We start from the raw sequence: 16,234 nt of genomic DNA, 5'->3' as shown, positions 1-16,234 counted from the left end.
AAATAGGACATGTCCTATTTTTTCACGGGGTACGGAGCAGTACGGTGCCGCACGTGTGCTGCAACGTACCGCTCCCGTAGGGCACCGCATGCCCATTGCCGTCTATGGGGGACGTATATCGGCCGTATGTACGTCCCCCTTGCGTTAGTGTGAATGCAGCCTAAAGCTTAAGAAAATGGAAGTACTGGCCGCCCCTCCTGACAGTAACTAGTTAACACTTGCATTCCCCATAAATTTAAAAAGCAATTTTCAAGGACTGCTGGGGAGACAATTGTTTTTTTTTTTAAATAAAAATACTTCCCCCTGCTCTGGCTCAGATGGAGGTGCCAGGGGTCATAGGTCCAACTTAGGCCTCTTTGTACCACAAAATGTAATTTGTGACATTATGATGACCCCATGGTCTGAGGAGACCCCCAATTGGCTAAGGCGGTGCCCTGTAACCCCCAACATTTCCAGCTGAGCCATCTGTGCTGTAGAACAGAAGCCCATTAAACACATCAGCGATTCTTAAAACCATCTTGTGCAGTTCCTCCATTATTCCATTTACCAACTGATGGCGTCTCCCTACACAGTCTGACACCATTACCAATCTCAGGCTGTGGAGGGACACACCCACTTGGCCAACTACACAAATTAGGACTAATACAAGTTTTAGAAGGAGATTATACAGGATTGGCACATCATAGGGAATGCAGCCAAGAAAGTAGATGACCTGTCCCTGAGAGACTAGAACTGATATTGAAAGAACTTTCCAAATCTATCAATCCTGCCATTCAATGGCGCACAATCATCATATGCTGGGGCTAAGTGCGCCAAAGTATGATGGTGCCCCCGGCAGATTTATCAGAGACTAAATCCTGGTGGGCAGCAATACAATGTGCTGCACCACCAGGGTTCCTCTATGCAAGGTCTGACCTGGCGTTGAATTGGGCCATAGCCGGCATCAGCGCAGCACCGCCCCCGCGGCATCAGCGCAGCACCGCCCCCGCGGCATCAGCGCAGCACCGCCCCCGCGGCATCAGCGCAGCACCGCCCCCGCGGCATCAGCGCAGCACCGCCCCCGCGGCATCAGCGCAGCACCGCCCCCGCGGCATCAGCGCAGCACCGCCCCCGCGGCATCAGCGCAGCACCGCCCCCGCGGCATCAGCGCAGCACCGCCCCCGCGGCATCAGCGCAGCACCGCCCCCGCGGCATCAGCGCAGCACCGGCCCCGCCTTCCCCAACCAGGAAACTGCAGCCGAGCTTAACAAGTGTTTGCACAGATTGAAAGCATTAAGTTTAGACTTCGTGTAGTCCGTCACCATGGACACTCATAAACCTGCCTATGAGCTACAGACAATTTTTTAAATTTTTTTATTTTATATTAAGTTGCAAAGGTGTCTATCCCTTTTATTGTAAAGTCCTCCTAACGGCAGTGGAGAGAATGGAGAGATGTAACATAGCCTAAGAGTGCAGCACGAGAACCACTGACATGGGACAGAACATCAAGAATCAAATTATTCTACATTCATTTCTCACAAAAAAAAAAAAAAAAAAAATAATTTATAAATAATTGATACTTTTTAAACAAACACACACACCTAAAAAGAGAAAATTTCACATTGAACAATTTGGGTAACATTAGAATTGGTACCTGAAGAACTGAAATTTTATTAAGTGCTGTGGCCAAATATGGCAGCGCGAGGTTAACCCCTAGACATTCTGCTGAAAAAAGGGGAGGGGGGGAAAAAAAAAGAAGGGACGTTTTGTGCAGCGGAAAGTCTGTGGGCTCCTCCGCACTTTAATACTTCAGGTGATCAATCTAATGGACCTTAAACCAAAAATGAAGCGTTCACCTTTAAAATGATATTTATACATATTTCTGGAACTTTATGTATTTAAATGTCTAAAACGCAGGAAAAAAAAAAAAAAAAAAAAAATTCAGCTTCCGAAACAGTAAACTGCGCCCAAGATTCCCCTAATCTTGAAAAACCTAGAATGTACAGTACACCGGATTATGGGATATGACGGCTTCACACGCCTGCATATCTCTGAGTCCAGTCTTTTGCTATTCTGTTGTATCTGAAAGGAGAAGAAAAAAAGGGAAGTTACAACAATTCTGGATTTTCCAGATACAACTACAGGCAGTCCCCGGGTTACGTACAAGATGGGGTCCGGAGGTTTGTTCTTAAGTTGAATTTGTATGTAAGTCGAAACTGTATATTTTATAATTGTAGATCCAGACCAAAAAAAAAAAAAAAAATTTGGCCCCAGTGACAATTGGAGTTTAAACATTTTTTGCTGTAATGGGACCAAGGATTATCAATAAAGCTTCATTACAGACACCTTACAGCTGATTATTGCAATCTGGGACTATAGTAACATCCAGAGAGCTGCACCAGAGATCAGAGGGGTCTGTAACTATGGGTTGTCTGTAAGTCGGGTGTCCTTAAGTAAGGGACCGCCTGTAGTAGGAGATAATAAGTGTCGGGGGGGGGGGGGGGGGGGGTCTAATCAATGGCCATGGCCTCTTGTGAATAGTAGGGGTCTCCGTGGCTCATGTTCCCCTGTGATCAGATACAACCCACATTCTGTAGAGAAGGGATCATTAGGAAACCTACCATAAGGAATCTACTATCAGAAGTAGATGTGATGGTAGATTCCTCCTGCTGCCTCTGCCCTAATCTGTAATTTAATAATCCTAACTTGTTAAAAAAAAAAAACAACTTTATTTTAGTAATATGTAAATTAACTGCACACTACTGGGCGTGTACTAGCCTGGCCGGGCTCCGGGAGCTAAGGATATTACACGCCCCAGTAGCCCCTGCAACTAAATTACATATTACTAAAATAAAGTTTTTTTTTTTTTAACAAGTTAGGTTCCAGGATTATTAAATTACAGATTAGGATCAAAATCCATCATAACAAACCAGGGACACATCCTCATAGATCCAGCAACCGTGTCTGTGATAATCTTCTTAGATTTGTTATCCATGGGCTCGAAAATCCTTCTAAAAATCTAACTTTTTTTTAAGATTATGCCAATAATAAACCTGAAGGGCTTTCTTTTTTTTTTTTTTGGGGGGGGGAGGGGGGAAAGGGGGGGGGGGGTCGGTGTTTTTAGAGACCCTCAATGTTGCAGCTGCAAAGGCCGTTAGACTGTCACCCCCCCCCCCCCCCCCACCGTTTCTTTGCCTAATGTAATCTAACACAATAGTAGGATTGGGAGGGGGGGGGGGGTGCTCCTTGCGCACTGTAACAGCCAGTGAATCTGCAACATGGGGGGGGGGGGCAGTGGAAACAGCCCCAGAGCCCTTCAGACTCATGAGCATGATTATAAAAGTTGCTTTCAGAATGAAGGAGGCCATGGATAACATATATAAGAAGATTCCCACAGTCACGGTGCCTCTATCTACGAGTAATGTTCCTGGTTTATCACGATGGTAGATTTCTGTTAAGGCTACATTCACACTAACGTATGGGGGACGTATATACGGCCGATATACGTCCCCCATACACTTCTATGGGCGCACGGCACCCTACAGGAGCGGTACGGTGCAGCACACGTGCGGCACCGTACCGTTCCGTACCCGGGAAAAAGATAGGACCTGTCCTATCTTTTCCCGTAATACGGCGCCGTGCGCCATAGGTTGCTATGGAGAGGGGCGGGGGTGAGCTGCGCTCACCACCTCCTCCTCCTCTCCCCGCACACTGCCGTTGCCCGCTACAGTACGGTACGGGCGGGCAACGGCAGTGTGAATATAGCCTAAGAGGAATACGCTTCTGGAATTGCTCTTGGTCATGCACAGGGGCTCCCGCAGGCGTCTCAGGGAGGGGCTCTGCAAATGGTAAATCTGCAGCAGTGTAGTGCATGGGGCTTATGCCGTCTCATTGCGGAAAACATCTGCAGCAGATTATGGATGTGCAGGGTGAAGACTTACTTTTCCTTGTCTGTCTTGTAGATCTGTGCAATGTCTGGTACTAAAGGGTCATCTGGGTTGGGATCGCACAGTAAGGAGCATATGGACAACAAAACTGGAAAAGTAGAAAAAAATAAAATAAATACAAGTTATTGAACCCAAATACGTAAAATATATATAAAAATGTATCTCATAAAACTAAATAATGGAGGTGACAACCCTAACAAGTTCTATAGTGAGGCCAGATTGTCCCATCAAATTGTTGTCCAGGGTTTAAAAAGATGGACACTAAAGACTGCCCCCACCCGTCTGCAGGCTGTGTGCGGTATTGCACCTCAGCCACCAAACCAAAAGCAATCCATGGGCAGCTGTGGCACCGTTCCACCTTTACCTTTTGATATAGTCAGCGCTGGAGACCACTGTGACCTCAGGATATCAAGACAAATGCTCCCGTTGCTGTTTATATTTGGATGATATATTTTTGTGGTGAATGCAACCTGGGGAGAGAAGAGTAATATAGCGAAATGAGTAACGTCACAACCCAATACATAAGCTGACTATTAGGAGTAGCCCCAGGGGCAAATGGGAGATCCTGCTAAGTAGCCAACAGTGCCAGAGAGGAGACCTGACATCCTGCTTAAAGGGGTTGGCCACTTCCAGCAAATAGTGGATATAGTTTGTGTGAGGAAAGTAATACAAATTTCCAATATACTTTATGTACCAATTCCCTGTGGTCTTCTAGATCTCTGCTTGCTGCCCTGCTATAGATAGCTTCTATGTTTACTACTAGGGGATAGAAATCTGTCCATGGTCATGTGACGTCACACAGGTGCACAGCTCGGTATATCACAGTAATCAGAGCTGTGTGATATAACAGGACCAGGGACAGATTTCTATCCAGAAGTAAACAGAAGCTTTCTATAGCAGGACAGCAAGCGGAGATCTAGAAAACTGTTGATAGAGGAAGTATATTCAAAAGTTGTTACATTTTTTTCTTTAAATTTCCTTTAATTATTTGCTTGAAGTGGACAAGCCCTCTTAGTATATGACCTGGAGGGTTTACGAGCAGTCTAATTAAAGGGCAAGTACCAAATTTTCATCTGATCGGAGGATGACCGCTGGGACCGTCAACCATCAGGAGAACAGACCCCTAGAAATGCAGAGAACAGGGGTCCCGTTCTCACTGAAGGGTGGTGCTCGCTCGTCCCAACGCTGCAGTCAATATTACATTAGTGTAGGGAATTGCTCAGGAATCTCTTCTCATATACAGTGAAAGGGAGCGCCGCAGATACCGGAGCGCTGCGCAATTTCCAACACTCCCATAGAACAGAATCTCAAGAAAAATGCTCAACTCATTAGCAAGAATGGACCCAAGTTCTCCAGAATGCTTCTGGTCCTGACAAGACAACGGGTGTTGGTTACCAATCGCGTGTGTTTCCATAGAAACGCATATGCGATCAGCCCAAGCCACATACAGTCATGTGACCAAGATTACATTATCTAAGGTCCTGTTACATCTTAAACGTCTAACCCATGTATGCATCTGATCACATGAAATCAAAGAATGCCTTCATAGAGGCTGCTGTGATTTCATGTGATCAGATACATACATGGGTTAGACGTTGAAGATGTAACAGGACCTTAGATTATGTCATCCTGCCCAATTATGTAACAAAGCTCTCTCCCAATGTTCTATACAGCAGAATTTCATAGCACTTAGACCTGTCAATCAGGAACAACAAGGCAGGGCAATGCAAGTACATTCTAATGTGTGACTCACACCAGGCGAGTTGCATCTAAGTTAAAAACTAATTTTTGTAACATTGCAGCCATTTAGGGGTAAGGGCAATGTTTATTAATCAGTTTTTTTAATTAAAGTCTTTCTTTTGGGGGGGGGGGGGGGGGGTTATTTGCACGACAGGTTCCCTTTAAAGATTACATAGAAAGGGTGCGGGAGGGTTCAGCTCAATGTTGAGAGCCAAGACCATGCAGAGGGAGGGACCTACCAAACATCACTAGTGGGAGAGGTGCACATGAGGTTTAGGAGGGTTGATTTATGTGCAGTCCCTATCCTCATCCATGCTCCACATAAGAACAAAGCACCAGGTCTTGTATCTGGTGCTGGCAGCATTTTGGCAGAGCTTCTAAGCTGCAGACGGTACTAACCCTAGTAGCTGGAGGTTAGTTCTACCATTTATACCCAGATCTCTATGCTGGAGGGCATTAGGACATTTTAAACATTTTCTTACCTTTGGTGGCTTGAATGGGTAATCTGTGGGAAACTGGATTGTGAGATAGAAGACTCCACCCTGGTAGGGACTGTCCGACTGCGGATAGAATAACAGACTTATCATTAGGGGTCCTGCTCCAAGCGGACAGGTAACAAGGTCAGAGAATGGGTAGGGTCTGTCTAGAGATGTGAAGAGCAGTGAGGACCTGGTAGTGTGGGATATGGAAGAGGAGGGAAGGACCCACAACCAATTACGGAAAGAGTTGGAGGTGAGGGAATCCCTCGAATCCATCTGATGAGACGTGCTTATCCCTCTCCATACATTTCTATGGGAGTTGCAGCTTATTAGGCCCCTTCCATTTTACTAGGACCAAGTACCTGCCGCCTTTCTATTCATTGGTTGCACCATCAGATGGGACAGAACCCCCTCTATGATAGGAATGCTGTATGATGCCCCTCCTAAAATCCCCTTGTCATATAACCAGGCTCTATAACCCATAGGGTTTGTACCGTATGCAGCAGTCGTGGTCTGTGTAGTCCGCTGTGCCTTCCTATATGTACAGAGGCCAAAAGAACTACTATTTTGTCCTGCATCTGGGTCCATATACATTAGAAGTTTCCACGTGTATATACTCATCTATACACTCACCGGCCACTTTATTAGGTACACCATGCTAGTAACGGGTTGGACCCCCTTTTGCCTTCAGAACTGCCTCAATTCTTCGTGGCATAGATTCAACAAGGTGTTGGAAGCTCCTCAGAGATTTTGCTCCATATTGACATGATGGCATCACACAGTTGCTGCAGATTTGTCGGCTGCACATCCATGATGCGAATCTCCCGTTCCACCACATCCCAAAGATGCTCTATTGGATTGAGATCTGGTGACTGTGGAGGCCATTTGAGTACAGTGACCTCATTGTCATGTTCAAGAAACCAGTCTGAGATGATTCCAGCTTTATGACATGGCGCATTATCCTGCTGAAAGTAGCCATCAGATGTTGGGTACATTGTGGTCATAAAGGGATGGACATGGTCAGCAACAATACTCAGGTAGGCTGTGGCGTTGTACCAAGAAAATATTCCCCACACCATGACACCACCACCACCAGCCTGAACCGTTGATACAAGGCAGGATGGATCCATGCTTTCATGTTGTTGACGCCAAATTCTGACCCTACCATCCGAATGTCGCAGCAGAAATCGAGACTCATCAGACCAGGCAACGTTTTTCCAATCTTCTACTGTCCAATTTCGATGAGCTTGTGCAAATTGTAGCCTCAGTTTCCTGTTCTTAGCTGAAAGGAGTGGCACCCGGTGTGGTCTTCTGCTGCTGTAGCCCATCTGCCTCAAAGTTCGACGTACTGTGCGTTCAGAGATGCTCTTCTGCCTACCTTGGTTGTAACGGGTGGCGATTTGAGTCACTGTTGCCTTTCTATCAGCTCGAACCAGTCTGCCCATTCTCCTCTGACCTCTGGCATCAACAAGGCATTTCCGCCCACAGAACTGCCGCTCACTGGATGTTTTTTCTTTTTCGGACCATTCTCTGTAAACCCTAGAGATGGTTGTGCGTGAAAATCCCAGTAGATCAGCAGTTTCTGAAATACTCAGACCAGCCCTTCTGGCACCAACAACCATGCCACGTTCAAAGGCCTCAAATCACCTTTCTTCCCCATACTGATGCTCGGTTTGAACTGCAGGAGATTGTCTTGACCATGTCTACATGCCTAAATGCACTGAGTTGCCGCCATGTGATTGGCTGAGTAGAAATTAAGTGTTAACGAGCAGTTGGACAGGTGTACCTAATAAAGTGGCCGGTGAGTGTACATTGCACGCTCAGCCCAAGTGACTCACGTGGGACACATAGACATGGCCGCACTGGTCATCTATAGAAAGGCTTGGCCCAGCAGGATACCTCCGATAGCTTTTCATACACTGAACACAGCACAAGGGCTACAGTGCGGACATAAAGAGAAGAGACCTATAGTTATACTTACAGGTCCCATGATTGTAGCTTGCCAGTGAAACACTGCAGGAAAGGTAAAAAATACACACATTACCACTGTACATAGAGAAGAAAGAAACCCTATAATAACCTATATCCCACTTACAGTCATCTCCGACTGGTCCGGCTGAGCACTGCGCAGGGGGGTCCCGCTGCAAGTCGGTCAACTCCTAAGAAAAAGAACCAAAACGGGGAATTACAGTCTCGTACCATTCATCCTGTTCCCCGTCATAGGGACATTGGGTGAGGATATAGATCTGCAGCAACATCCTTATTACTCTGGTTATGGTTGTGTAACGTGTGATCGGACCTTCCCAATACCAAGAGAGATAACCACTACAATAGATGAGTCCCTATACTATCCACAAAATGAATACCAATAGCAGTATATAGGACCACAGTAATGGAGTCAAAATACAATAACCTATACAATAACTTCAATCAAAAGACAAAAGAATGTTAAAGGGGTTATCCGGGTTTTAAAAATTACTTATGGCAGTGCTGGGGGGGGGCTATTTAAACATAATAAACTTGTACTTACCTCCCACGGCGCTGCCGACGTCCCACGCCGCGGTCCCGTCGATCTGTGCCCCTGTTCGTTTACAGGGGCACGGAAGCCGCGCACAGGGAGCTTCCGGTCCGCGATGTGGCCGGCTCCTCCCATCCGTCCCTATCTCTCAGCGTTGTAAGCGCAGGAAGATGGTGTCGGATGGGAGCTTCCAGCCGTCCGGAAGCTCCCTGTGCACCCTTGTAATGAGACCGGCGCACAGAGAAGACCGGCCACGGGACATCGGCAGCACCGGACGAGGCAAGTACATGTTTATTATGTTTAAATAGCCCTCCCCAGCCCGGGCATAAGAAATTTTTAAAACCCGGATAACCCCTTTAAAATCCTCACATAAAATGCACAACACAAAAGCGATGGTGAGTTAATAGTACACATATCCGCCTCAATAGGCATAGAAACACAATATATACAGGAACCAAACAGTATCTTTGCCCAAAAGGGTGTTATATACATAGGTGCCTAACAGTACAAAAGCTCCCAGGCCACCACCGCAGCACCCCGACGTATGTTTTGCCGTCGCTTCATCACACCCCCTTGAGGAAGCAACAGTGAAACATACGTCGGGGTGCTGCGGTGGTGGCCTGGGAGCTTTTGTACTGTTAGGCACCTATGTATATAACACCCTTTTGGGCAAAGATACTGTTTGGTTCCTGTATATATTGTGTTTCTATGCCTATTGAGGCGGATATGTGTACTATTAACTCCCCACCATCGCTTTTGTGTTGTGCATTTTATGTGAGGATTTTAACATTCTTTGTCTTTTTGATTGAAGGTTTTATTGTATAGGTTACTGTATTTTGACTTCATTACTGTGGTCCTAGATACTGCTATTGGTATTCATTCACCAATGACAAGGACGCTGAAGTGTTGTCATGGGGAAACATAATCGGCCTTGTGCTTCCAACTCCATCCACAGCAGAGGCATCCGGAACATGTGATCGGTGCAGGATCTGGGTGATGGACCTCCAGCGATAGATAGAAAACAAATAAGACAGCCCCTTGAAGCCACTGGAAGCCCAAGTGCAGAGGGAGTTAAAACAACAAAAAGGTCTCTTAAAACTCGGCCTCCTCACAGATATTATACTGTTTTTTTTTCCCTGGATGTAATAGACATAAAGGAAAATAAACCCAAAGCCTCCGCATGACATTTCACATCTTCGAGCAGCGAGGTGAGAAAAAAAAAAAAAAAAAAAGCTATTAGCAGCTTCACACTCGATACCCAACACATGAAGCCTGAAAATATATGCGGCGCAGACCTCCTCCAGACTGCGGGGACAAGAGAGGAAAGACTTCCATACAATGCGAGGAGCAATACAAAGAGATGGAACGTGAGAGACGTCCATAGCCGAGGCAAGGCCGGATATTCCCCTGGATAGGACATGACCCAAAAGGATTGGGATCTCCATCGATCATATAAAAAATTAAAAAAAAATGTTCCACTAAATATATAGAAGGACTAGCTGTGAGTGTGCCACGTCCACATTCACATTATGGGACATTGCTGAGCAATGGACCATCTACATGGCACTTAAAGGAAACCTACCACTTACAATGGTAGGGGTAAGCAGTAAGTACCGAGCACCAGCTCAGGGTGAGCTGGTGCTGGTACTTACTTTCGTTAGTGTTATAAACCGCGCTATCGCGGTTTATAACACTTTTTAAACTTTAGAGCAGGAGAAGCTTCGGCGCTGCGCGCGACCGTGCGCGCGCGACATCTCCGCTATTTCCTATGTAGGCGCGCGCACGATCGTGCGCACGCAGCGCCGAAGCCTGTTCTGGTCTAGAGTTTAAAAAGTGTTAAAACCGCGATACCGCAGTTTATAACACTAACGAAAGTAAGTACCGGCACCAGCTCACCCTGAGCTGGTGCTCGGTACTTACAGCTTACCCCTGCCATTCTAAATGGTAGGTTTCCTTTAAAGGTGTTAAGCGCCATCCACGGCACCACCATGGATCACAAGAATGGGGTCCATTGTACCCCAAATGAACAAAGCAGCTGGTTGCCCATGTGACCAGTCGCTCTATTCATTGCTACGGCGCTGACGGAGATAGACAAGTGTCAACACAGCCATCAGTTCCATACGGAGAGGCACAACGCATGTGTGTCCTGCTGCTCCATTCTTTTGAGGTACCACAGGCCCCTGTTCTCATCCATGGGGGTTTCACGACTGACACTCCCTCCAAACCTGTCTGCCTTCTTCCAAAAACAGCGCCACACCTGACCCTGGGTTGTGCGGGTATTGGACCAAAGTTGTATAGTAATGAAAAGGCGCTTAGTTGCAATACCAGTAACTTAGTTACGGCGGTAAGGAGTGAAGAAGGCATCCTCCAGACTATCCCTTTAAAGGGGTTATCCGAGGAGAAAATCCTATCCGCACGCCTGCTACAGCACAAGTTTCAGGCTTAAAAAAAAAAATTCTGCGCTGAGTTATTCCGAGGGGGAAGACAGAAATGTCACTCAACCAGTTTATGTTCAGAGCCGTAGCGAGAAAATATTTAATAGGGAGATAAGATATTACTGTATAAACATCAAAAAGCAAACATGGCAGATGCCAATCCCTAGTGCCAGGGGTGGCATAGAGCAGTACCAAGCACCCACAATACAGGAGGCATGGAAGCTATAGGGGGCGCTACACATTATATACATATCTGCTGTTTGGAATCCAGAGTCATCACCGGTAGGTCCCTTTGAGGACACGGATGGGACAATTCTCCTTTGTTCCGCCTCTGCCCACTCCGGCTGGCACACTGCTGGCGCGTTATGTAAAGCCCCAACTAAGGAAAGTTACAGATCATTCTGTGGTGCGTCTGCTGCCGATAGATCACCCGGGGCTGTGATACAGCATCACTCACACCAACTTTGTGCTTTCCCTTGTCAAGGTTTTCCAAATCTCTGCTTTCAGTCCATGAATAGAAACATTGAGAAGGCACAGGGGGGAGGCCACGCCGCCAGGCACAGGGGGGAGGCCACGCCGCCAGGCACAGGGGGGAGGCCACACACACTACTTTTTCTAGATGCACCAAGGGAACTTTAACATGCCCCAACAATCAGCCAGAGAAGAAAGAGCAGATAGAACAGGCTGAATGTTATAGAGCAGGAGGAGCTGAGCAGATTGTATATATTGTCCTATTTGCAGGAAGCATGTTATAGAGCAGGAGGAGATTAACATAGTAACATGCTGCCTAGTGTACAGAGCAGGAGAAGCCGACTAGGTTGTCCAAGTTCCTCCTGTTCTAAAACAAGCTGAACGCAAAGACTATACTTTATACAATCTGTTCAGCTCCTCCTGCTCTATAACATGCTGCCTGCAGATAAGACGCAATGTACATAGAGCAGGGGGAACATATTAGATTGTGTATATTGTCTTATCTGCAGGCAGTATATTATAGAGCAGGATGAGTTGAGCAGATTATACAAAGTATAGTCTTTGCAGAGAGCTTGTTATAGAACAGGGGGAACATGGACAACGTAGTCGGCTTCTCCTGCTCTGTACACGATGATGTCGTCACTACTAGAAGGCCGATTCGTGAAGAAAGCCTCATCCCGTTACGTTCAGGATAAGAGCACAATCTGAGCAAACAGGCAAAATTTGCTACCAGCAAACAGCAAAATAACGAGGGGGAGACGTTACATATAAGAAACAGAACAAAAGGTTCCCAACGAAAATTCCAAGACTGCAAAAACACAAACCCTCGGATTTCTCCCTATTCACTAATGATCCACTGTCCACAGATTACAACGTAAACCCAGCTCTTGTTTTGGCTACGAGAGGAGCAAGTATCCAGCATGTGGAGTGGTGGAACGGGCCACGTGCCCAGATCTGTGTCCGCCAGGCCAGGACTTTATGGATCTGTTCTACACTCACCCGGATGAGACTGATGATTAGATGTGAAACAGGTCCAAAGCACCAGAGAAGCCCGAGATCTCTCCTAAGGGGGTTCTCCGACCCTCCAGCATCTTCAGAAACTCCTCCAGCGATCCTTTACTGGCGTTCAATGTTCTCCTGGAGCTGGGACTTCATAACCAGAGAAGTTTGGAGAACCCTCTCCTCGGGTCCTCTGGTGCCTCCAGCTCAAGAACGTTCCTCACGGATCATTAACTCACAAGCCGCTCCATACATTGTCCTTCAGCCAGGAACGTGACTTCTCCTTCCAGGGCTGTGGAGACTCCATACATCTATAGATTGATCCGTCCTGGTGACTCACACGAGACGAGTCATCGGAGCGGCTCCGGCAGAGTACTGCTGACATGGGAGGGGAGCCATAACTCAGAGACAGTACCGTGTTACTCATGAGGATGTGATGCAGGGTCTCCGCGCTCCTCTATGAATCAGGGGTCACGGTAAGGAGATTCCTAGTTCAAAGTCATTTCATTTTATCATCACAGATTCACCAATTCTAGTGAATGTACCGAGGAATGTCAGAGATGTGGGCGCTGGGGTATAGGGTGTCGTAGTGATGTCTGAGCACTAGGGGGCACAGTAGAGACCCTCACTGATGCACATGTAACATGAGGTCATGCCTTCCTGTGCTATGACATCATACATCCGTTATATACAGCGTGACATCTCTATGTACAAGAGCCCCGACCTATAACCATGTCCTGTAACCCTTACTAAAGGGGTTTCCTCCTCGTCCCGTGACATCGCCGCGTGCGCATCGTGGCCCGTCCCGTGACATCGCCGCGTGCGCATCGTGGCCCGTCCCGTGACATCGCCGCGTGCGCATCGTGGCCCGTCCCGTGACATCGCCGCGTGCGCATCGTGGCCCGTCCCGTGACATCGCCGCGTGCGCATCGTGGCCCGTCCCGTGACATCGCCGCGTGCGCATCGTGGCCCGTCCCGTGACATCGCCGCGTGCGCATCGTGGCCCGTCCCGTGACATCGCCGCGTGCGCATCGTGGCCCGTCCCGTGACATCGCCGCGTGCGCATCGTGGCCCGTCCCGTGACATCGCCGCGTGCGCATCGTGGCCCGTCCCGTGACATCGCCGCGTGCGCATCGTGGCCCGTCCCGTGACATCGCCGCGTGCGCATCGTGGCCCGTCCCGTGACATCGCCGCGTGCGCATCGTGGCCCGTCCCGTGACATCGCCGCGTGCGCATCGTGGCCCGTCCCGTGACATCGCCGCGTGCGCATCGTGGCCCGTCCCGTGACATCGCCGCGTGCGCATCGTGGCCCGTCCCGTGACATCGCCGCGTGCGCATCGTGGCCCGTCCCGTGACATCGCCGCGTGCGCATCGTGGCCCGTCCCGTGACATCGCCGCGTGCGCATCGTGGCCCGTCCCGTGACATCGCCGCGTGCGCATCGTGGCCCGTCCCGTGACATCGCCGCGTGCGCATCGTGGCCCGTCCCGTGACATCGCCGCGTGCGCATCGTGGCCCGTCCCGTGACATCGCCGCGTGCGCATCGTGGCCCGTCCCGTGACATCGCCGCGTGCGCATCGTGGCCCGTCCCGTGACATCGCCGCGTGCGCATCGTGGCCCGTCCCGTGACATCGCCGCGTGCGCATCGTGGCCCGTCCCGTGACATCGCCGCGTGCGCATCGTGGCCCGTCCCGTGACATCGCCGCGTGCGCATCGTGGCCCGTCCCGTGACATCGCCGCGTGCGCATCGTGGCCCGTCCCGTGACATCGCCGCGTGCGCATCGTGGCCCGTCCCGTGACATCGCCGCGTGCGCATCGTGGCCCGTCCCGTGACATCGCCGCGTGCGCATCGTGGCCCGTCCCGTGACATCGCCGCGTGCGCATCGTGGCCCGTCCCGTGACATCGCCGCGTGCGCATCGTGGCCCGTCCCGTGACATCGCCGCGTGCGCATCGTGGCCCGTCCCGTGACATCGCCGCGTGCGCATCGTGGCCCGTCCAGTGACATCGCCGCGTGCGCATTATCCCCCGTCCAGTGACATCGCCGCGTGCGCATTATCCCCCGTCCAGTGACATCACGGCGTGCGCATTATCCCCCGTCCAGTGACATCACGGCGTGCGCATTATCCCCCGTCCCGTGACATCGCCGCGTGCGCATTATCCCCCGTCCCGTGACATCGCCGCGTGCGCATTATCCCCCGTCCCGTGACATCGCCGCGTGCGCATTATCCCCCGTCCCGTGACATCGCCGCGTGCGCATTATCCCCCGTCCCGTGACATCGCCGCGTGCGCATTATCCCCCGTCCCGTGACATCGCCGCGTGCGCATTATCCCCCGTCCAGTGACATCACCGCGTGCGCATTATCCCCCGTCCAGTGACATCACGGCGTGCGCATTATCCCCCGTCCAGTGACATCGCCGCGTGCGCATTATCCCCCGTCCCGTGACATCGCCGCGTGCGCATTATCCCCCGTCCCGTGACATCGCCGCGTGCGCATTATCCCCCGTCCCGTGACATCCCCGCGTGCGCATTATCCCCCGTCCCGTGACATCCCCGCGTGCGCATTATCCCCCGTCCCGTGACATCGCCGCGTGCGCATTATCCCCCGTCCAGTGACATCACCGCGTGCGCATTATCCCCCGTCCTGTGACATCACCGCGTGCGCATTATCCCCCGTCCAGTGACATCACCGCGTGCGCATTATCCCCCGTCCTGTGACATCACCGCGTGCGCATTATCCCCCGTCCAGTGACATCACTGCGTGCGCATTATCCCCCGTCCTGTGACATCACTGCGTGTGCATTATCCCCCGTCCTGTGACATCACTGTGTGTACTATGCTCAGCCTGTGGGACTAGATCCTTACGCTGTGTTACATCCCGCGTACACGTATCAGCGGCAGGAAGGAGGTGTATACACACAAGGCAACCGTATTTCATAAGAGAAAGACCTGTATACGTACACAGTGACGTCACATAGCACCACAGAGAAAGTGACGTCATCAGGAGGGCACAAAGAACCAAAATGACGTAACAGCCGCCCAATGCTCGGCCATCAGGGGGCGCTGCGACGCTTTGCGGTGGACACGGATGAGGATGACAGAGCATCGGCCTCCATTGTTTCCCACTTACTTTCTGTATCCTCTTCAGGGCCATGGAGCAGCTGGGCGGCAGGGCGGAGGCTAGGACAGGACGGCGGCGGCTGCTGGAGGAGGAGAGCGGGTCCCGGGCGGCGCGGCCTGTCACTGCGGAGAGGAAGCGAGTCACACTAACTATGGGAGACGCCAGAATGGAGTTGCTAGAAGTAGCTCTGACGTCACTGGTCACATGCTGCCGCCCTGCGCGTATCATGATTCACTGCGGGCGGGGCTTAGCGTTGGAGGGCGGGGCCGCTGCGATTATAATGTATGTTTTTTTTTTTTCTTGCACTTGCACGGCATCTCGGGAAGTGTAGTTCTTTCAATACAACTGACCAAACTTTATTGCAATAGGACAAAAACAGCAAAACGAAGCACCTTGGATGATTTTTATGCATTCTTTTACCCCTATAATTAATAGAATGAAGCTTTATAAATATCTTTATATTGCTCCTTTATAAGTCCCCCCACCCACTATTATTTCTTGCAGTCAAAAGTTAAAAAACAATCACAAAATACTCACATTTCCTACAA

General features: G+C 49.8%; 1 protein-coding gene across 1 annotated transcript; it reads right to left on the bottom strand.

The window, feature by feature from the left end:
- Positions 1-1,174: 1,174 nt before the first annotated feature.
- On the bottom strand, positions 1,175-15,895 carry UBE2D1 (ubiquitin conjugating enzyme E2 D1). Its single transcript, XM_072129953.1, has 7 exons — positions 15,696-15,895; positions 8,241-8,304; positions 8,127-8,158; positions 6,149-6,226; positions 4,291-4,396; positions 3,921-4,014; positions 1,175-2,061 (listed from the first exon to the last, which is right to left on the bottom strand). The coding sequence occupies exons 1-7, from the start codon at positions 15,717-15,719 to the stop codon at positions 2,013-2,015; spliced, it is 447 nt and encodes a 148-aa protein (XP_071986054.1). The 5' UTR covers positions 15,720-15,895; the 3' UTR covers positions 1,175-2,012.
- Positions 15,896-16,234: the final 339 nt, after the last annotated feature.

Source organism: Engystomops pustulosus, chromosome 11 (genome assembly GCF_040894005.1).
Source record: "Engystomops pustulosus chromosome 11, aEngPut4.maternal, whole genome shotgun sequence".
Taxonomy (NCBI): domain Eukaryota; kingdom Metazoa; phylum Chordata; class Amphibia; order Anura; family Leptodactylidae; genus Engystomops; species Engystomops pustulosus.
The sequence above is the reverse complement of the archived record's forward strand: the minus strand, read 5'-3'. Positions and strand labels throughout refer to the sequence as shown.